The sequence below is a fragment of the Xenopus laevis genome, chromosome 2L (assembly GCF_017654675.1).
Source record: "Xenopus laevis strain J_2021 chromosome 2L, Xenopus_laevis_v10.1, whole genome shotgun sequence".
NCBI lineage: Eukaryota > Metazoa > Chordata > Amphibia > Anura > Pipidae > Xenopus > Xenopus laevis.
In genome coordinates, this window is record NC_054373.1 from 82956828 (window position 1) to 82979194 (window position 22367).

General features: G+C 39.7%; 1 protein-coding gene across 1 annotated transcript in view; it reads right to left on the bottom strand.

The window, feature by feature from the left end:
• Nucleotides 1–12369, bottom strand: part of LOC108708197 (amine oxidase [flavin-containing]) — a 71848-nt gene extending 59479 nt beyond the window's left edge. Inside the window, exon 1 of the mRNA XM_018246651.2 lies at nucleotides 12196–12369. Within this exon, the coding sequence (XP_018102140.1) occupies nucleotides 12196–12241 (46 nt within the window). The 5' untranslated portion in view covers nucleotides 12242–12369. The remainder of the gene's footprint in view (nucleotides 1–12195) is intronic.
• Nucleotides 12370–22367: the final 9998 nt, after the last annotated feature.

Sequence of the window (22367 nt, forward strand, 5' to 3'; positions counted from 1 at the left end):
GGGATTGTTTCAAAGCGATCCACAGAAGCGGCAGCGTGACATGGTCTTCCTCTGTGACACCCTCAGCGAATGGTGGTATGGGCGTACCATATTAAAGCACCATGTTAAAAGTTGTGGGAAGTTTCAAGAGGACCACTTCTTCAGCTTGTCAACCACTCTGCCTAATGGAGGGAAGGTAGAAAAGCCTCACCCTTCCTACTATTTGTCATACGAACACACCCTGGAAAAGTATGGGATGATTTCTTGAGCTGTCCACAGTGGATCCGGCTGGACCCTGTGTGTTGTAATATTTTCAGTATGCCTCTAAGAGTGAGAATTCCTCTTAGAGATGATTTGTTTACACTTGAGGACGTCGTTTGATTGCCCCAAGTTTTGGGCCTTCTTCATTTCCTGATGTTCTTCAAGATTGATGCCCCAAGTTTTGGGCCTTCTTCATTGTTTTGTTCACTCATTGTTCCATTTCTGGACTTCTGAACATTGTCTGGAACTTGTAAATAGTTGGGTTCATGAGACAAAGACTGCTGAGCCCCCACCAAAAACTCTTCTACCTCTAACTACTCGCTGAGTAGCACCTTTATTCTTTCCCTTACTACTCCCCAAGTGGCTCTCAGTGACTTTGTACACTTGGGTAGGGGGGGGTGTGATATGAATAAAGCTTTTGGTTATGGTGGGGTCATGTAACTCAACTGCACTGAAAATGAGTGTTCATGTGTGAAAAGAAATCTATGCTAATTTTTCTTTTCAGCCAAGCCTGTGCCTGGACCTCCTGATACACTATGGATGGTTCAAGTGTCGTAAGTTAAGTGCCTGAGTGTTCCTTTAAGGACCTCATGAATGTAATAAAGTTATGCAACTGATGTTATTTGCACTGAAACTTATCCAATACAGTATTGCACTTTTGCTCTTTACTGTTCTTTTCTCCACAGTACCCATTGTTACCAGGTATTCCTCAGGAGAGGATACCAGAAGAGTGATGTTCAATGGTATTGTTGGTTTGCACTTATATATTCACTTTGTTACTATTGTGTCTATATCATTTCACCATTGTCGGGACGAAATGGATTTTTCCCCCGGGTGTATGTAGGGACCTATAGGATATCCTATCCCTATAGAGTTAATCCCCTACCTTTTTGTATGTAGTTCTCTTTTCCCTTGTTATTGGGCCAAGCCCTTGTAACTGGTAAAGTGTAACACCCACACCTATTGGACAAAGAGTGTAATGACACTCCCCTGCCACACTGCTATATAGTGTGTGCAGGGAGTGTCCTCTTCCTCTTTGGCTCCTGGTGCTGCTGCTAGGTGAATCTCCATTGAGCCTGGGATCACCATAGGCCCCAGTAAGCTTTTACCCTAAAGGGACCTGACACCTTTAGTGCTAAGTCGGGGACCAGGTAACCCCGTGAACGAGGACCAGCTAAAATAGTAAGATACTGTTATAGTTCTCTCTAGGAGAGAAAGACAGAGAGGTGTAGCAGAAAGAGCAGCTGTCGCTCCAACGAGGATTGTAGTAGGGAGTAGCTTCCCACAAGGCCTGTTTGCCTTTAGAGCAGGGAACTCAGTTGATAGGCATCTAGGTGAGCAAAGGACTACCTGTACCCTACCTGATAGATCCCGATCCCCTCACTGTGCAACGTCGGTTGAACTGGGAATTGATGTACACCTATCTGCAATATCTTTTGGGAGTCGCACCTGTTTGACTGTGAACCTTGTACTGTCCAAAGTGATTCCATCTGCTGTGTCCTCAGTACTTTGTAAGTAAAACCTGTGGTCATTTGCCTCTGGCATAATAAATCTGCTCCTGTTGTACCCTTTTAAAGAACCTCCTGGCGTCCATTTTTCTATTTGTACTTATATGCCTGTGAGTTGTAGTTCAACTACAGTTTAAAGGGGAAGCTTCCATTTGGCGAAGGCTCTGCCCTGGGTGAAGATTCGCAATGTAACCCATGCTCACTACCTAGCTGGTCACCCTTAACTTCTAATTGGTAGATTAGGCCAAAAAAGCGTTACATACAGATACAAATGTATTCATTCTGAGGCGCATTTATAGTGAACAGAACGCTCTATGTTGCTGCAAAAACTCTGGAATTCTGGGGAAAATTTGTAAATGAAGCATTTTGCCCTGCCACTGTGTTCAGATAGGAAGGGAATACATATCTCTTGTTAGAAGCAGGAGGCTTAATGCAGGCATAAGCTCAGATCATCTTACAAAGCCATTTTTGCCTGGGGTTCTCCTAAGTTGCTATGGCAACTTTAAACCGTGATATATCCACTTAAAGTCATGATGACAAGAGTCTTTCTGTTGTTGCCTCTTTCTCACAGACCCACAAGTGGATACAAGCTTTTTCTTTATCTGATTATTTCATTACCTTTTTTTAATGTTGCATCTAAACATCAAAGCATCATTTGATCTTGACATGTAATGCTAGCTACTTGCAAGAATTTCTCCTTTTAGGTTTGCAGCATAATAACTGCTGTATATTTTAAAATGTTTATATGCTTTTATCTTAAAATATAAAAGAAGATTGGACTTAAAATCTCTGCAGATCACAGTGCCTTAGATCATAGTGCAGTAATAAGATAAAAACATTTGAAATTGGTCTTATTATTTAAAAGGGTCCTTTTTACCCCAACAACCAGGCAGTAGTTTAAATGAGAAACTGGAAGATGAATAGGAGGGGTCTGAATAAAAGGACAGGCAATTAGTGAGAAGCAAATCTGTCCTGTTTTGTTTCTTTTTTTTATTGGAGTCCATGGATGTTTTTTTGTGGCACAAAATACATTGGGGGCTATGTGCATTTTTTGAGGCAGTTTTGTGAAAATATGAATGGAGAAATGCAATATTTTTCTGCAAATCCATACATGGCAAAAACTTTTGCTCATCTCTACCAGCAATGCAAGGTAATAATAACAATAAAAATGTAGGCTCAGAGAGTTTTCATGGTTCCTGGTACTAGCAGCATTTTAAAGAGAAATTTGAGAAGAGGCTGATAATTCAAAAAAACTACAAAAACTAAAAAATGAAGAGCAATGTAAAGGTGCCAAGAACAGGCCATTCTATTAGTCTGGCAAGGTCAGTGTGGTGATTATTATTATAGTCTATGGAAGGGAATTGTCCCCCTAAGCAAGAAATTGTGAGTCATCATGTACCATCTACCATTGCCTATAAGCATTGCCTGACTATCTAACTAATGCAGTAATACTCATAATTAGAACACTGATGGTATATCTGTTACTGATGCAATTATGGCTAATAAACGAATAGCCATTCTTAAAGTTCTGCTGTATGATGTGTTAAATTTAGTTAACCACCAGCTGAGTACCATTGATCACAGTAAAAGGAACTTGGCATAGCAATGCCGTTATTTTTCAGCTGAATGGTTGACATAAATATCTTTTCTGTAGTTTGTTCCTTCCTAAGCAGAATGATGCTGTGCTGATATTGGTTAGTTCTTATAATAGATTATTATTATTATTGTAATTATTATTATTATGACACATCGGGTCAATGTATATGTGTAAATAAATAATAACTGGGCCCCCATCCAGAGCCTTCCATCATTCCCCCAAAGTGCACCACTTTGGGAATTGTTCAGTATAAAAATAAAAACTGGGTAAATAGATATAGGCTGTACAAAATAAAAAATGTTTCTAAAACAGTAGTTAAAACAGTTAGTTAGTAAAAATATAATGTACTGTATAAAGGCTGGAGTGACTGGATGTCTAACATAATAGCCAGAACACTACTACCTGCTTTGCAGCTCTCTTGGTTTCCAGCTGAAAAGCATGAAGTTGTGTTCTGTTATTTTATGTTAGACACTGCAGTCACTCCAGCCTTTATACATTATATTTCTGGCTAACTAACTATATTAGAAACATTTTTTATTTTGCACAGCCTATCTATTTACCCAGTTTTTATTTTTACACTGAACTGTTCCTTTAAGACCCCTACCTTGTTTTTTGAAGCAGAGTACCACTGTGGGGTGGGGATCACTAACACTTCTTGGGATAACCAACACTTCCTGGAATCACCAAAACTTAGCATGCGCAGTTGAAGCTAGATCCACATTGGCTTCAAAGGCACATGCTCCTGTTAGAATATTGCTGACAAGAAGACTTGAAGTAGAATGAGATGGTGATTACTGTATTACTCTGCTTTACAAAACAAGGTAGAGAAAACCATTGTGTTAAGTGTGTTCTAAGTGAGACAGTTTTGGAGAGCTCTGGAGGGGGGCCCAGTTATTGCTAAGAGCTTCATTGTCCTAGTCATAGTACAGGGTATGACTTGTATTGAATGTGATTGTAACTTTGCACTGCTAATCTTTTATCTTTTAATAATTTGCAAAGTCAAACTTATCCAAGTGTCAGGGTTATCAGCTTGCCAATGAGTGATTAAATGAGTACTATAGGATATGGCATTATTTGATTAAAATTTATCTTGCAAGGTTTTCATGGACAGAAAAGCAGCCTTAAGGTGAAGGTCACACTGGGAGATTCAGGAAGATTTAGTCGCCCGGTGACTAATCGCCTCTTCTTTGGGGTGACTAATCTCCCCAAACTGCTTCCCCCTGTCTTCCGTCTGCTAGAATGAAAAAGCGCCTGCCACATGGCACTAGCGGCGCTTCATTTTCCGAAGTCGCCTAAAGTTGCCTCACGAGGAAACTTTGGCCGACTTCGGAAAACGAATCGTCGTCATCAGCATAATTAATAGTATAAGTCAATACCAATGGAGGTCGCAGTCCTGTCTACAAATATGTTTGTGTGTTTTTTTTTTTTTAAAAGGCACATGTTTGCCCATTGCAACCAATAAAAAGTTTGCTTTTACAGGTGACCTGTAAATGCTGCTGGAACTTAATTTTCCTTTTGTCTTTGGGGTGTTCTGCACAGTGTATACCTATGATTCTATGCATCCCCTATTAGACAGAGGTACCACATTGCCAGTAGTATGATCCAAACACAACAGAAACGCAGACAGTAATGAAACATTTCCAACGGCTACAGATATCGGTCTTATTTACTTGAATAAATTGGCTTCTGTGATTAGAATCTATGAATCTCAAAGCAACATTACAAGTTGAAAGATTCTGGGCAACATACAGTATGATGAATATGAGTGAAAAGAGTTGCCGTATGCAATGAGTGATATGGTTTATGTTTGACCAGCTGCTGTAGCATGACAAAGGTCTCACATGCAAATGTTATCATCAAGAAATTAAAATGAATGTATTTGATTTATAAGTGACTGTGTGTGACGCAGAGCAAACCAATGTGTTCTTTAACAGGAAAAAGAGAATATGTTAGGGACAGACATTTGCCAATCCTATTATCATCCGGCAGAGCACCTGACAGCAGGCTAAATGTGCTGGGAACTGTAGATCAACAACAGCTGGAGGACTTTAACTATGAAATCACTGATGTATAGTGTATTCTCCTCGATAAAAAAGCAGCACATCCCCCCATCAATTAAGGACTGGCTGTCAAAGTGTTTCTCAGCACACACCAGACAGTGGGCCACAAAGCACCTGCACATATCATGTTATAATATAAAGTATTTAGTACTTAGTAAAGAAACGTACAATTTCCACATTAACGGAAAATTCAGACTATTCTTTAGGAAGGTTTTCAGTCTAATTTAATTCTCTATAGAAATGAAGTAACACATATGAGGATATGCTATTCTGCTCATGAATTATGTTTCTTTATAAATAATCCTTATAAGGGAGCAGGGTGATTTTAAAATTCAAAATGCAAAAAACAGGCACAAATTTTGTTCATAACGCACCAGGGCTACTGGATGATTCTCGATATGCATTTCATGAGCGCTCTGAGACAAAAGCTATCCATTACATAGAACATACAGGTCACTATTGTACTTGTCACTCTGTGCCTTCTGTTGGATTAACAATATTGCACATGGTACAAAGAGTAGTGGTACCTCAATCGTATGTCCCTTAGTGCTAAATCCACGTCAGACTGGGATTGTCTAGACTCTAGGCCAACCAGGGCTGCCAAATCAAGGACCCACTACCACCATTGTACCGGTGCTGCACCACCATTTTCTTTCCTCGTTCTGACTTTCTTAGGTGTCCACTGAATGACATCTAGTAAGGTGCATGCACATTACCGAAAAACTTCTCTACTGCACATGACAAGGACCTGGAAGACTGGAAGTAGATGGTGGTGCAGTGCTCTTTTAAGAATTTAAATCTATGATAACTGAATATTCTGATCTCACTGGGGTAGTGCATCCATACCAGTTTAGGAGGGTTGACAGTGTCGCCATTTTGGCCTCCCAAGGATGAGAACTTTGCTCCATGAAGCTGTATAGAAATAGGTTGACTTTATCTATGAAAATCTTACAGTAGTACATTATAATAAAAGTGGATCTCTATTCCAGTTGCACCAAAAAAAGGGCACAGTTTTCAGCAATCTACCCAGCAAAGTTGGGTCACAATGTTTCATGTTATTATGGACAAACAGATTAATCATGCACTTCATTGATAGTGCCTAATCTGAGTAGTACATGGTTAATTTCTCAGCATCCTAATACTCATTATAGAATAATACAGCATCTTGTATAAGGCATGATGCACTTATTCACTATAATACTAAATGGGGCTAACTAATATATTAAAGAAATATTCATCCCAATGACTTACATGTGGCAATATAATCTACACTATAATTGCACCATCCACCAAATTACTGGTTGCATCTGCTTTGCTGAATAAGGTGCAAAGTGCATAAAACAGGAAGAAGTCCTGAAATTAACCCCTGCTTTGATGAGGTATTGAATGCACACAGCAATCAGTAGCCAAGTATAAGTTACTGGATCCCACAGCAATATCATTTAAGGCCCCCTAAAGTTTGTGAATACTGAATTTTAATGAAATGCTTATCAGTCGTACCTCCTGGGCCCCCAGCAGTCACATAGTTAACTTGTTCTATAGTCATAGCCCCTGATAGCATTGCAAAATGTTATCAAGCCAATTTATTTTTGTGTTACTAATCCAGTAATAAAACAATAAACTGCATTAATTTTGGTGGCAGCATGGCTTTTCACAGATGATTCATATTAATTTAAGCTCTAATTAGTTATACACTTCATACAGGAAAGCAGTAGCACCTACTGTATTTCTACTTCTCATTTACCTTATGCAGTATTCACTGTAATGCCCTACACTATTGCACTTTCTTTCACAGCTAAGGAAATTCTTACTGGTATCCCTTCCTTAGGTCCAAACCTTCATAGATCATTATCCCCACTATACTCTTTGCTGGAACTAGTGCTTTTCCATCATACTTTTTTTTTAGGGCAATGACATATGGAACTACTATAGATTCTCTAAGCTCTATAGATAGAGATTTTATATAGGCTCTATAGATTCTCTTAGGCTCTAAAGCAACCAAAGTAGTCATACAAGGACAGATTAAAGCTGCCGATATCGGTCCTTTAGACCGAATTGACAGCTTATCTGTGGGGGCTCCCAATGGGTCCTCCCGATCGTTATCAGGCCAAAAATCGGCCAGATATTGATCGGTCAAGTTTGGACTTGCGACCCTTCGGAGCCCATTCGTACTATTGTAATCTGATCGTTCGGCCCCAGGGCTGAATGTTCGGATTCATCCGATATCGCCAAGCCGTTAGTGGGCATATCATGTTAAGATCTGCTCGTTTGGTGGCCTTGCCAAACGAGTGGATCTTATAGTGTATGACCACCTTATCTTTTTCAGTACATTTTTCTTTTATAGCATATAGTCTAATCCTTCTGGGTGTAGGCAGGCCCGGATTTGTGGTGAGGCCACAAAGGCCCGGGCCTAGGGCGGCAACATTTTGTGGGCGGCATGCTGCCCAGCAGCATCTTATGGAGCACTGGGGTGCTCAGAATCCCCTTGACAAAGGCTATCTTGCCGAAACGTTGGGGTTATTCTCATCTTTGCAGGTGTATCCGCTACTTGTAATTTCTTGTCTGCCTTTATTCTGTACCTAAGGGTGGTATGTATACTATGACTATGCAAAATGTTTGTTGTTTATTGTGATGATGATGTCACTGTTCCTGTCTTTTTATTAAGTAAAGCATTTTTCAAATCCTACCACCTGAGTCGATAATTCCTATAGAGTGTGCAGAACTAATTTCCTATACTGATTTATAAAGACATAAGAAGGTGGGGGTCAGGGCCGCGCCACGCCGCACAGGCGCCCGAGGCAAGCAGGCGGAAGTGACGCCGGCTTAGCCGAGTGAGCAAGGTGGCGATTGCGTGTGCATGTGCAAGAAAGCCCGTGGTTTTAACTTCTTTTGCACTTCTGCGCATGTGCAAATTGGCGCGAACATGCGCATGTGCAGATTGGCGAGAAAATTCGATCGCACACATGAGCAGGAGCGCAAGAAGAAATAAAAACCACAGTGAGTCGGGCACTGGACTGGGGGGTAGGCGACAGAGGAGGTACGTACCTGGCGCCCCCCAGCTTTGTGCCCAAGGCACATGCCTACTCTGCCTACCCCTTGGCCCTGCCCTGGTGGGGTCACTGACCCCATCTAAAAAAAAACAAATGCTCTGTAAGGCTACAAATGTATCAACATTACTATTTTTTATTTCTCATATTTCTTTTAGACTCTCTCCTATAAATATCCCTGCCTTGCATTCAAATCAATGCATAGTTACTAAGGTAACGTGGACCCTAGCAACATAATTGCACAAATTAGAGAGCTGCTGAATAAAAAGTTCAATAAGCACAAATAATAAAAAATTTAAACTAATTGCAAATTGTCTCAGAATATCATTCTCTATATGATCATAAAAGTTCATTTAAAGTTGAACAACCCCTTAGAGTAGAATGATTTTAGGTGGAAAACCTTCTTTGAATTTGCATTGGTTGGGTTGGCCTGATGCAAGCCTTTTCATATGGGATCAAATATGAATTCAAATATGACACATGCAGCAAAGTGTGACATGATCTTTTAAATTAGATTAGATTATTCAGCCAAAAAGCAAAGTTTTCAATGGTAAAATATCTATCAACCAACAATACTGCAAGTAATATAAGGAGGAACACAGGTTCTCATTGAATCAAAGTGATTGTAAAGGGTGATACTGTGTTAGCTGTTATCTACTTGCACCATGTGTGGATATTTTTCAAGGTTTAAATTTGATTATAAGGAAATTTTTAACGCAGAGCACTACCCATAAAAATTCCCTTGGAGTACTGCACACAATACTTGGGTCTCTAGTTAGGCACAGATTAACAGTATACCTTTATACGAATTTATAAGAATATTGTTTTTAAAGGGTCTATATATTTTTATATGTTAATAAGTGCCAGTGCTTATAAACTAATATGTGCCTATCAGCTTGCTCTGTAGGGGCCAAGTTGGCAGCTTTCATTGTCCCTTCCATGGCAGCATAAGAATCTGTAGTGTAATTTGAAAACTGGCTGCAGAGCCACCATCAGATATCATTGGGCCCCATAGTATAAATTACACCTTTGCTGTAGCTTCACCCTAGATTTGTCTGATCTTTGTGTATGTCATGAGTGGTGGATGTGATATAAACTCATGACTATGGTTGTTACCTGTCTGGTTTTGGACCAGACAGCCTAGTTTTTAAAGACTCCTATCCAGGGTTATAGGGTTATAAAACCCTGGAAAAATGCCACTCAATTGCAGTGTGTGACATCATAGCCCCACCAACAACATCAGTGTTTCACACCTAAATGTCAGTGACCCACTCCCTGATCTCACAGTCCATCTCCCCAATGCCACTGGTCCACTCATTAGTGCTCACTTACAAAGCGGGTTACTGGTCTTTGCAGTGCAAAAATCCAGTACAGAGAGCAGCCTCAGGAGGTGCAGCTCAGCATTGACCAGGGCAGGTGATAAGGAAAGGGCCCAGTGCCTTCTGCCACTCCCTAACTTGTATATATCACGCAAGTTAGAACTGCATATCGGTAGGTTGGGGGGGCTATGTGCCTCCTACTACCCCTCTTAGACTAACACAGTGAGTGCTCGATCCATAAGGCGTGCTGCATGTCTCTGCACCTATAAGAGGAGTGCAGAGACCAGCTGCACTTTACACAATTCAGGACACAGCCTGCAAAGTGCAAAAAAGGCAAACTGAAGCCAGATTGCTTTTTGCAATTTGTACCGGCATTATGCATTGTAAATGAGGCTCCTGGGCTCCATTGTACCTTTTGTCATTCTGATGATGCCTATAGTAACCATAGGTGTCCACAGAAAGGGGAAAGAGGGGGCAGATGCCCCACCCTGACTTCAAAATGTTTTTTATGGTTCCCATCTGAAGGAAAGCCTTAATCATCTTTTACTCACACAGTGATATCAGAAGGGACTAAGGAGGATTTGAAGGGAAGCCTGTAGTTCCAGTAATAAAGTTAATTGGTAGGCAGCAGCTAACCTGTAGCATTTGCTGAGCTAAAAACATGCAAGTAGTATGGAATGTTCATTTGCTGTTACCATGTTAGTCGAAGGGCTTAGGATGGAGGAAATGTGTTCCTAATAACTGAATTATGTGAAAATTAGGTTTTATTTAAAACTGAGTCTGAGCAGGGTAGCACTAAATAACAATAACAGTTGTAACTGTTTTTTTCATAAATGAAATAGGTTATCTATTACATTGCCATGAAAGGTTAATCTTCAGTGGGATGCTACCCTATGTGATATTAGCTTAGTTGTCCCCCGCTGGAAATTTTTCTGTGGATGCCCAGGCCATGACAGTAACTTATGCATTTGAATGACATAGAAGTTAGGGGGCAGGTAAAATACAGGTTGGGAGAGGCCTTCATACTGCCCTTATTTATTGTATATAAATTTCAATGTTGCATATTCCAAATAGAATAATTAAATCTCTCTGGAGCACAAGGCCTATTTGGTATCAGCTGTTCTTCCTATGTTGGCTCCCATCCTTAAACATTCCAGTTACAATTGTATGTTGACTTATCTGTTACATGCTAAGCAAAGAGAGCCTGTAAGCCCTGCTTGGCAACCACCACAGCTAAAGACCTGCTATCACTAAGCAAGGTCCTCCAGCTTTTAGTTTTGTGGATATTGCACTTGTCAATCAACAACTACTGGAAAGACACAGGTTGGAAATGAATTCCCTAAAAGATATTGCAGCTGCTGAAACAAATATTTTTTTTTTAAATTAGAGTGCAGTATAAAAGCATGTGCTATTTGAATATATTAATAAAGCCATTTATATTGTGTGTTAATTGGTTTTCATATCAAGTCAGAATTAAAAAAGTAATTTGTCAATGCAAACAGCATGGAGCAGTTATTTATGGGTCTTTCTAGGTAAACAGTTAACTAAATATGCAATTCCCACATATACTAATTTATTAACAGAAATTAGACCTCCTCCCATTTTCCAGAGTACAGTTATCCATCTCCTTCATGCAGTAGCAAATCTAATCTGCTTTAATGGCCGTTCACTTCCATCAAATGTGCTTATAATGTCAACTCTCTGACAGCCTCCCCTCCCATTCCCCTTCCACTGCTGCCTCCAGCATTAGGCTCCCCGTCTGCCTTGCAACAATGGGGCTGTGAATACAGATGCGTACTGCAGGGCTGTGCAGTCAAGCAACATGTAGCATGCCTATTATTCTGATGTGTCTGCTCACCTAGCAATCAATGGAACAACAGGTTGGAGTGTTTACAGAATACACAAAGACATGGATGCACAGAATAAAACTCATTGAATACATTCATTGTGCACTGACATAATATACGTATATATATATATATATATATATATATATATATATATATTAGATATATAGATATATAGATATATAGATATATAGATATAGATATATAGTATTTTTGGAAATCCTGTATCTTCATATCCTACAGATAATTACAGTGGCACCCTCAACCAAATCCCATTGTGTGTGTTGCAAATGAACCTAATTATAATCTTGTAGACTGGTGTTCTTTGTCAGCATAAAGAATGCAGCCCCAGACAGATTATTAGTTTCTAGCAGGATAACCCTGGATTAGGCAACTCGAAAGACATGAACAGATCCCTATCAATATAGCCACGTGGTTCATAATAAAGAAACATCTTGCTATGTGTCTAACACCAAAGGGAAAATATTATGCAAACAGTGAAAATGTAATTATATCAAGAACAGATACTTTTTTGTTGCAAAGCTTCTCTGCCAAGGCAGGGGTGCAGTTTACCTACCTGAAATGCCTGCTCCAATCACGATAACATCATATTTGTTGCTCATGGTGCAAGCCTTTTATTTTGTGTGCAGCAAAATGAGGAAAATGATGCTTGGAGACTGTGGGAAGCTACTGTAGTAAGTATCTCCTTCTAATCAGCTGTCAGCAGCTTCAGTTTGGAGGAGGACGTGGATTTTGCAGCCCGCCTCTGTATACCTCCCACTCCTGGCTGATGTGGGAAGAGGAGTGCACTGATCCTCTTAGCATACAAACCTACAAGCTTAGATCTGATATGCTCTGAGTGTCTGTGTGTAATAGGTTATTTATAGTGCCAGCAATATATGAAATAAATAATGATAATTGAAGGAGACATACAGTAAATGAATAAACAACAGACACCTTCCAATGTTTTTTTTCCAAAAATACAAATTCACAACTGGTGAATGTAAAAATTAAATATCTGAAATATATATACATGTGGTTGAAAATGAGTGAACACGTGCTCTTTCTTGCATTTCACCCAAACACACAGGGGCAAATTCACTAAAGCGCGAAGCGCCGAACGCTAGCGTTAATTCGCTAGCGTTGGGCATTTTCGCTACTGCGCAAATTCACTAACGAATGCTGGCGTAGTTTCGCTAGTGTTACTTCGCAAACCTTACGCCAGGCGAATCTTCGCTAGCGACGAAACTACGCAAATTCACTAACTTGCGCAGTGTAGCGAACGCTACCTTTTACGCTAGACTTCCTTCGCCACCTCAGACCTGGCGAAGCGCAATAGAGTAGATAGGGATTGTTTCAAAAAAAGTCAAAATTTTTTCTAAGTCCCAAAAAACGCTGGCGTGTTTTCTACATGACGGGTGATAGGCTGAAAAAGATCGAAAATTTTTTGGGGCTCCCCTTCCTCCCCCCTACATTTCCTGACTCATGTGGGCTCATTTATAAACACCGGGCAAATTTGCACCTGGGCAGTAACCCATAGCAACCAATCAGTGATTAGCTTCTTTCAGCCAGCTGCAGGTTGAGCACTGAAAGCCATCATCTGATTGGTTGCTATGGGTTACTGCCCAGGTGCAAATTTGCCCGGTGTTTATAAATGAGCCCCACGGCAACTTACCTAGACAGTGGGCACATGTGTAGGGCAAAATTAAATTTTTATTGGCTGATTTGAAGGTTTTATAGGCATTTGTAGTGCAGATACGTGTTCCTCCATTGAAATTTGAATTTCGCGCCGTATGCAAATTAGCTAGCGCAACTCCGCAACCTTTCGCTAACCCTGTGCGCAACTTCGCATTTTAGTGAATTTGCAACGCAACTTTTTGTCACAAAACAAGGAAGTAAAAAAATTTTTTACCACTTCCATATGTAAATTAGGATTTGGTTCAGTATTTGGCCAAAGAATCCCAAATAATGGATTCAGTGCATGCCTAGAAAATACACCTCCTTTTGACCTAATACTCTGATGAACCATTCCCCTTTTGCTCACAGTGTCATATAATTCCCTCCCTCACAATCTCCCATTATAAAGTGATGGATGCTGGGTAGTGATGGGTGAGTAAATTCGGCAGGCGCGAATTCACAGTGAATTTCTGCGTTTCGCTTGCATCAAAACCGTTGCATGTCAACACAATTCGGACGCCCATTGCCTTTAACACTGGCGTCAAAATCCTGAGTTACGGGAGAAATTTGCACATCACTAATGCTGCAACTTGAAGTCCTTCTTCTTTTATTAGAAGGTGGTACACCGATTCTCTAGAAAGCAGAAAGACTTCAGGTCCCAGAATCCATTAATTCGACAAATAAGATGAGGGAAAGGTTGTATTACACTGTAAGAGTGGTGGGAACTAGTTGCTTGGGAACAGAGGTAGGTTATTTAATCTGTGGAATCAGGTATGCTATGTTTAACATTTTTTTAAAAAAAAATTTGCATTAAGCCCAACTGAATAAGCTCATGTCAAAAAGGAGGTTATATTTTTCCTTTTAACTGAAGGCAAAATCCCATCAAAACTCCCAACCAAAATTTTGCAATTCCCACCCAGCTAACAACCCCTCTTGTGAAAAAAACAGCCCTCAAAAAACAGCCTTTAAAAAAAATTGAAAGATGGCAAAAATGCATAATAATAGAGTAACAAATAAAGAGTTTGTTGGGCAGTTTGATATTGTATTGATACGGTAAAATAAGTACATAAGTCCTGGCACATTAACCAGCAATATAATGACAACATTTTTTTTATTCACGATTTGCTGAAGAATTGCCTTCCTCATATTCCACATTTTCAGCAACCCCCTCTTATGGTATACCAGAGGGGCAATAATATATGGGACCAGCTAGTTAAAGCAGATATTGGTCCTCAGTGAAAGGGCACCCAATATTTATTACAACATCCAAAATTTGGCATGTTTCCTTGTTTACACTGTATACAGTGCAATTCAGTAGCGAAAGACAATAATTTTTAACATCCACACACAGGCAAACAATATACCGGTACAATCAAGGAATATTTCACCTGTTAATCATCTTTTGTTATCTATTTATTGAAGTGCCCTTGTGGTCTAATTTATATTGGTGAAACCACTCAAAAAATCTAAGATAGAATCTCAAAACATAAGTCTACAATACATAGAGAAATTACCACTTTACCTGTCCCCCAACATTTTCATCAGGCTAAACATTCTAGAAGCCAACTTAAATTTCAAGAAACAGTGGATGTGCCAAGGAGAGACTACTCCGATTGAAATATCGGGAAATGTATTGGATACACAAACTTGACACAATATGGCCACAAGGTTTAAACAGAGAATATACCCCTGGGATGTTTATTTTTAAGTAAGGCGTGGGTTACATACAAAAATTTAGATAATAATGGAACGAATATTGTAATTTATCTGTTTAATAGTTCTAATTTTTAACTTAATCTTCTTTTTTTTTATTCAAAAGGTTACTAATTGGTCTATGAGGTATACTGAGAGTCAACAATAGGATCTGCATATGAATTGAGTACCATGTGAAGAATCAGTCGAATAATGTATCTCCAATATACCAATATACTATATTATTACACGTTTATTTTGTACACAGGTACACGGATTTGTACTAATGGACTGAAATATGGACATTTACAAGATCTTTTCTGATTATTTTTATTTGTTCTATTTCCCATGTTTATTCACTGTGATGTCACCATGAATGGGAGGAGTCATAAGCCACTCCTCAAGTGCATGCTATAAAACATTGGCTTTACTTGTAGTCACTAGGCTTGATAAGTGGGGAGTAGAAGTGGGGTCTGAAATGTTCCCCTTACCTTGTATGTACATGGGATAAATAAACAAGGGATTCACTTGCTTCACTTAAAATCAGTGTGCTGCTGGTTCATTTTTACATTTCTCCTATGAGCTGACACGGGAATGGGAGAGAAAAGGAGCTTGTCTAATAAAGTGCCATCCAGATAAAGTACACTGCAGCCAATAGACACATGGCTGGGAGGGCTAGAGAGGGGGTCCAAGTACTGCTACATCTATGGAATTACAGTGAAGTTGTTTTCAAGGCTATGAATGGAATTGTACCTCTCTTCCATTTTTTTCTGTCCTGCTTTTTTGCTTTCTTTGCCATTGTCTTTTCTCCTTCTTCCAGTATGTCAGCTCTTTTTTTACTTTTTTTCTCTCTTAAACATTGTCACTGTCTGTTTCACAATAGGGAGGGCTGGGCTAATCTGGTTGGGGGGCAGACTCGGCCAGTCATGGCTGGAAGGGCGCTGAGAAAATCAGAGTTGAAGGCTGGTTGGACCAATCAGGGTTGGGGCGAGCCAGGCCACTCTGGGTTGGGGTGGACAGTGCAGAATTAGTAAATTACCAGCTTTATCTGCTGGGGGTGCAAGGCCGATTGGTCCATCCCAGTACACTGATAGGCGGAGGGCCTGGCTAATTCAAGTAAGTGCAGCACGGCGGGCCACCCTTACAGGGGTTGTTCACCTTTGAGTTAACTTTAAGTATGATGTAGCGAGTGATATTCTGAGATAATTTGGAATTGTTTTTCATTTTTTATTATTTGTGGTTTTTGTGTTATTTAGCTTTTTATTCACCAGCTCTCCAGTTTATAATTTTAGCAATCTGGTTGCTAGGGTCCAAATTTCCCTAGCAACCTTGCATTACTTTGAATAAGAGAACAGAATATGAATAGGAGAGGCCTAAATAGAAAGATGAGTAATAAAAAGTAGCAATAAGAATACATGTGTAGCCTTACAGAGCAGTTGTTTATTAGATGGGGTCAATGACCCCCATTTGAAAGCTGGAAAGAGTCAGAAGAAGGCAAATAATTCAAAAACTATAGAAAATAAATAATAAAGAACAATTGAAAAAGTTTCTTAAAAATCAACCTCAACCAAAGGAACCGCTCCAAGCTCTTTATCTAATAGGGCTGCTCCTATTCTCTGTGCCGGGTGCTCTGTCCACAGCGTCCCCACGGTGCAAATTCTCCAAACCAAAGAAGGAGAAGGCACTTAAATAACGCACAAAACTGTGCGTTAAGGAATAACAACCTTTTGTGAATCGGCCTCTATATCTCTTACTGTCAATATAAAGAACATTCAATGCTTGGATATTGAAGGTGCCATCAGACCACAAAAATCTGTTTGGTACAAACTATTAAGTGGAGAGAGGTTGTCATATCAGCCAAGTCCTCCTACATCTTTTATATGTGGTCCCAGGCAGATTTTGTTGGAATTGTATGGAGCCTTGGTGAAATTTTCCAGTATTTTTAGAATCCAAGCTAATTCACTCATGCACAGTGATTCACAGAATGCAGCAAGCATGACCTCGGGGAATATATGGTTCAGTGGGTCTTGGGCTGTGCTATTAGTGCATGCATAACTGATAAATGCCATATATAATTCTACATACTGTAGTCCATTTGCCAAGTCATAGCACCTCCTTGCGACTGGATCTCCTAAATCAGTGATGATATTTTAATGATGTTTGTAAAAAACAGAATGACTGATAATTAATGGAAATTTCCAATAGTTGAACTAAAATCTGGCAGTGTCTAAAGGCCTGTATGAGCAGTAGAAAGATACAAATGATTAAATCATGGCTAACACAGAGATATGCAAAGATACCTAAATAATATTTAGCAAGGATATTTTTTAGATACCTAAATATTTAAATAATTTTTACCTAAATGATACCTAAATACCTAGGATATTTTTTTCTATATGGTTCTAGCATAAATTAATGTTACAATAAAGGCTGCATTGGCATAATAAAATGTTTACATAACAGCAGAAATCAACTTGTTCCAAGTACTTTTTGTCCTCATTGCTACAACTCGAGTTCAGTTAAAAGAGAAATTACTATTAATGTATATCATTAGCTATTGTGACTGCTCTGTCTCAAAGGCTGGCACAGGTGTCTATGAAGATTCTCATTCATCCACATCATAATATACAGTATCTAGTAGAATTAAGTCAAAGGCAACTGGACATTTAGGGGGTTATTTATTTTAAAAAAAAAAATTTTCACTAGAAAATTTGAATTTTTAGAGGAAAAAATACTTGAATTGTTTAGAGATTTATTATACTCCGATGTGGCAAAAAGCCAGAATGTGAACATCCATCATCTCAGACTTGTTGAGGTCAATTGGAGAGGCACCTACGTCAATTTGAAGTTTTCGTGGTCTATGCTGGGTTTAGGCCAAAAATCTGACTTTTTCAGGGTTTCCGGACAAAAATTATATTGAGTTTTTCTGTGATCTAAGTAAATTGTGTTTTTTTTTAAAATTAATAAATAAGCTAAAATTGGGCATGGAAGTTTGGTCGTGTTTTTTTAATAAAATATGAGATAAATTCGGATTTTAGTAAATAACCCTCTTAGAGTTTGTTTTGAAAACATTTCACAGATGGCTTTAGCATATAATATAAAAATAGAAGAAACACCTAGTATATTTGTCGACTTAGGGATAAAATAATGCATGCACTCACCGTCCTAAAAAGAGAAATAATTCTGCCAAGGTTACGTTACGTTACATTTTGGAACAATAGGAGCAAGTTGCAGCACACTATTTCCATTGGATTTGAATTGTAAATGTGTTTCTTCTCGTCCCAATGCATGACATTAATAAAAGCATTGACCATCCTGTCAATTGATACAAGCTAAAGGAAACCTGGGGTTACCTCAATGTCCAGGCTGACAATAGCTGACAGATGCAACTTGCAAGCAGTATGTTTGTTGGAAACAAACTTTTTCAGCTGATACACGTTTACAGCAAATTTTCTACTAGAGGCGAACATTTTCGTGAATCTGCGCTAGAATTTTGCCAAAAACACATAAAAAAACACTAATGTCATTATTACAATTTCTCCATGCATTTTTTGTGCACTGGTAAAAGATAAAGAGAAGAAACGGGAAAAAACACCAACATCATTATTAGAATTTCTCCAAGGGTTTTGTTTAGCTGAAAAAATACAATTTAAAGGAATAGTTCAGTGTGAAAATAAAAACTGGGTAAATAGATAGGCTGTGCAAAATAAAAAATGTTTCTAATATAGTTAGTTAGCCAAAAATGTAATATATAAAAGCTGGAGTGAACAGATGTCTAATAAAACAGCCAGAATCCAACTTCCTGCTTTTCAGCTCTATAACTCTGAGTTAGTCAGCGACTTGAGGGGGGGCCACATGGTACATTTCTGTTCAGTGAGTTTGTAATTGATCTTCAGCATTCAGCTCAGATTCAAAAGCAACAGATATGACCCATGTGGCCCCCCCTCAAGTCTCTGATTGGTTACTGCCTGGTAACCAGGGTAACCAGTCTGTGTAAACCAAGAGAGCTGAAAAGCAGGTTCTGACTGACTTGTTATACATCAAATCACTCCAGCCTTTATACATTGCATTTTTGGCTAACTAACTATATTAGAAACATTTTTTATTTTGCACAGGCTATCTATTTACCCAGTTTTTATTTTTACACTGAACAATTCCTTTAATATAAAAAAAAATATATAAAAATGTTATCTGCATAGTTGTTAAGACGCATCAAGAATTGAAACCTGCGTGTTAATCTCCCAGTATATTCTCTGAGCCTCTGAAGGATATGTTCATGGTTACTGGCAATCCAGATAAGCATTTGCTCCCTCCTCAATTACCATCTGCAAAATCTCATTTAGGGCAAATGCCAGTAATGTAGACATCAAGGGCCTATTTAAACCTGCCACTTCCCACTTGCCATTGCTAGATTACTGTGGTCTTGCCTCCTGGGTGTCTGCCCTGTTATAATGTTATTACTTTTGTATCTCCTGGTTATTATCATCATTTATTTATACAGCATTAGCAAGTTATGCGGCTCTTTACATTCATTATGACCCCTGTCCTGTTTCTTGACATTGTTGTCTTCTGCTTGGCATGGTATTTCACTTGCCTGCCATATGCCCGACCTAGTACGTGCTTAAGAATGTGTTCTGTCTGCTGCCTGCCTTCTACCACTGGCCAGCTATAGGTCACTTTTTCCTAACCACCTATACTTAAAGGTTCATTTATGACCCCAGGTGCTGCAAGTGCCGAAGCACTAAGGAATGCATGAACATGGTAGGGGTGGGGGGGGGGTCACGTAGGCATCCCCTCTCCCCCTAGCCCACTTAATGCTGCCTAATGCAGGCAGAGTTCCATTCTGGGCACAGTCTATATTTGTGCAATGAGCGATTGAAACTTTTTTTGGACTTTGCATACTGTGCAGGTCATTATGAATAAGGCCTTTACATCCTCAAGTACGTTTATGAAATCATTGATATATTCACAGAAATTCAATACATGACTTCCCAGGGTTATACAGCACATTGGTTACTTCCTGCCATTCACACACCTGACAATAGTTGAATTGAATACTGTCATGGGGCTGTTATACTACTTAGGGCTGGGACACACTGGGCGATTTGGGGAGATTTAGTCGCCTGGCGACTAATCGCCGCGACTTTCCACGACCAATCTTCCCCGAATGCCTCCCCTCGCTCTGCGCCTGGCTAAAATGAAAAATCGCCTGCGCTAATCACACGCGGCGATTCGTTTTCTCAAGTCGCCCGAAGTTTCCTCGTGAGGCAACTTCGGGCGACTTTGGAAAACGAATCGCCATGTGTGATTAGCGCCGGCGACTTTTCATTTTATCCAGGCGCAGAGTGAGGGGAGGCATTCAGGGAGAAAAGTCGCTGCGATTAGTCGCCAGGCGACTAAATCTCCCCAAATCGCCCAGTGTGTCCCAGCCCTTAATGAGATTTGGTCAGTAAAACAACACCCCAGCAGGCACATTGTCACAAAGAGGATACAATGATTACTTGACTTTAAAAAGCAATAACTTAGAGAAAACAATTGAGAAGTCCTTTGTATAAACAAACCCCTCCCTTCTGCCAGCAACCTTGTAACCTTGAGATAAGAAGCAGCTATTCGTAGCCTAGGTATTGCTCTGATTTAAAGTGGGATAAGAGATAAGGGCTTTGGTTGAGTTAAAAAACAGAAAATCATTCCATTTTTTAAATATATACATATGTGAAATCCAAAAACTGGCATGCGTGTTAAAAAAACAATGGCATTAGAAAAGAAATGCTCATTTGAGCATCTATGAGCAGAGGTCCATCTGTAATCAGAGCAGTACAATTTAGACCACAGTTGTTTTCCACAGGAATGCTGCAGAGATCTTAAATGCCCCATGTGATAATAGCCTGTGACAACAGTATTCATTTAAAGGGGTATCCACATTTATTTAGCTTAAATGCCTCATGCTTTCCCCCTAGGATCAGACAAGGCTCTCTGTATAAACAACTCTCCCTTTCACCAGCTGCTCCCCATTTTTCAGGTTTAAATATAAGGAAAAGTTTATTTTAAAGTGGGTTAACAGGGAAGTGAATTAACTCCCTTCCCTACATTTTTTTGTGAAGAACAAATGAGGTGGCATCATGTGTTTAATCAAAATACTTAAATCAAAATATCACTGTTCTGCACTGCTTAATGAAAGAAAGTAACAAAAACCATATATATGTTTAAAACAAGTCCTACATATTAAAACTATGGAACCTTTATGTATGATAATGTAATTAAGCCAGAGGCCACAGCCATTTAATCTGTTCTCAAGGCATGTAAGGGGGTTTCACATTTTTGGAATAAAGGTGTAACTTTGTTCCCCTGTCACTGGTAACAATGATATGGGTAACAATTATCTGCAAGAACTACCTACACTAACTGAAAACTGAATCAAAGGTCAGAGGGACTTGGAATAAATTGGCACAGTATTCTTTAGTAAATATTTTACTTACATTACAGTAACTATAACCTACTACTTATCTGCTGGGCCATATAAAGACACTTCTGAAGTGCCTGCTTTTGGGTGCAGTTGACAAATGCTGCATGTATTATCAAAAGTCCCATCAAACACATTACTGCAATAAAAAACTGCTGCTATGCAATGGAATACAACACAAATCCAGGCATTTTCTTTCCCAGGTGATTAATGGATCTGTATCTCAAAATCACTCTCCGGTTATTTTAACAGCAACCTCTTGGACTTGTGAGTGCAGTTGTAGGTCAGGCATGTTGGCTGCCAAGTTTTCAATTGACAAATGCCTGATCTGCATGTGCACTCGTAAGTCCAGCCTTTGGCCAGGGACATTTAAAGGACAAGGAAATTCTAAAATAGAATAAGGCTAGAAATGCTGTATTTTGTATACTAAACATAAGCATGAACTTACTGCACCACAAAGCCTAATGAAACAAATGGTTTATGCTTTCAAAGTTGGCCACAGGGGGCTGTCATCTTGTAACTTTGTTAAACATCTTTGCCTGACCCTAACCCTGCACATGCTCAGTGTGGTCTGGGCTGCTTAGGGATCGTCATAAACAAACCTGCTTGAGTTCTGCATGGCTGGTAAGTAAAGGTGGCCATACACGGGCCGATAAAAGCTGCCGACAGACCGAGTCGGCAGCTTATTGGCCCGTGTATGGGGGCCCCCGACGGGCTTCCCCGATCGAGATCTGGCCGAAAGTCGGCCAGATCTCGATCGGATGGGATTAAAAATCCCGTCGGATCGCGACCGCATCTGTTCGTTGATGCGGTCCCGCGATCCGACCGCCGGTTTGGCGAACGCTAGGATCCGATCGTTGGGCCCTAGGGCCCACGATCGGATCAGCCCGATATTGCCCACCTCAAGGTGGGCATATCGG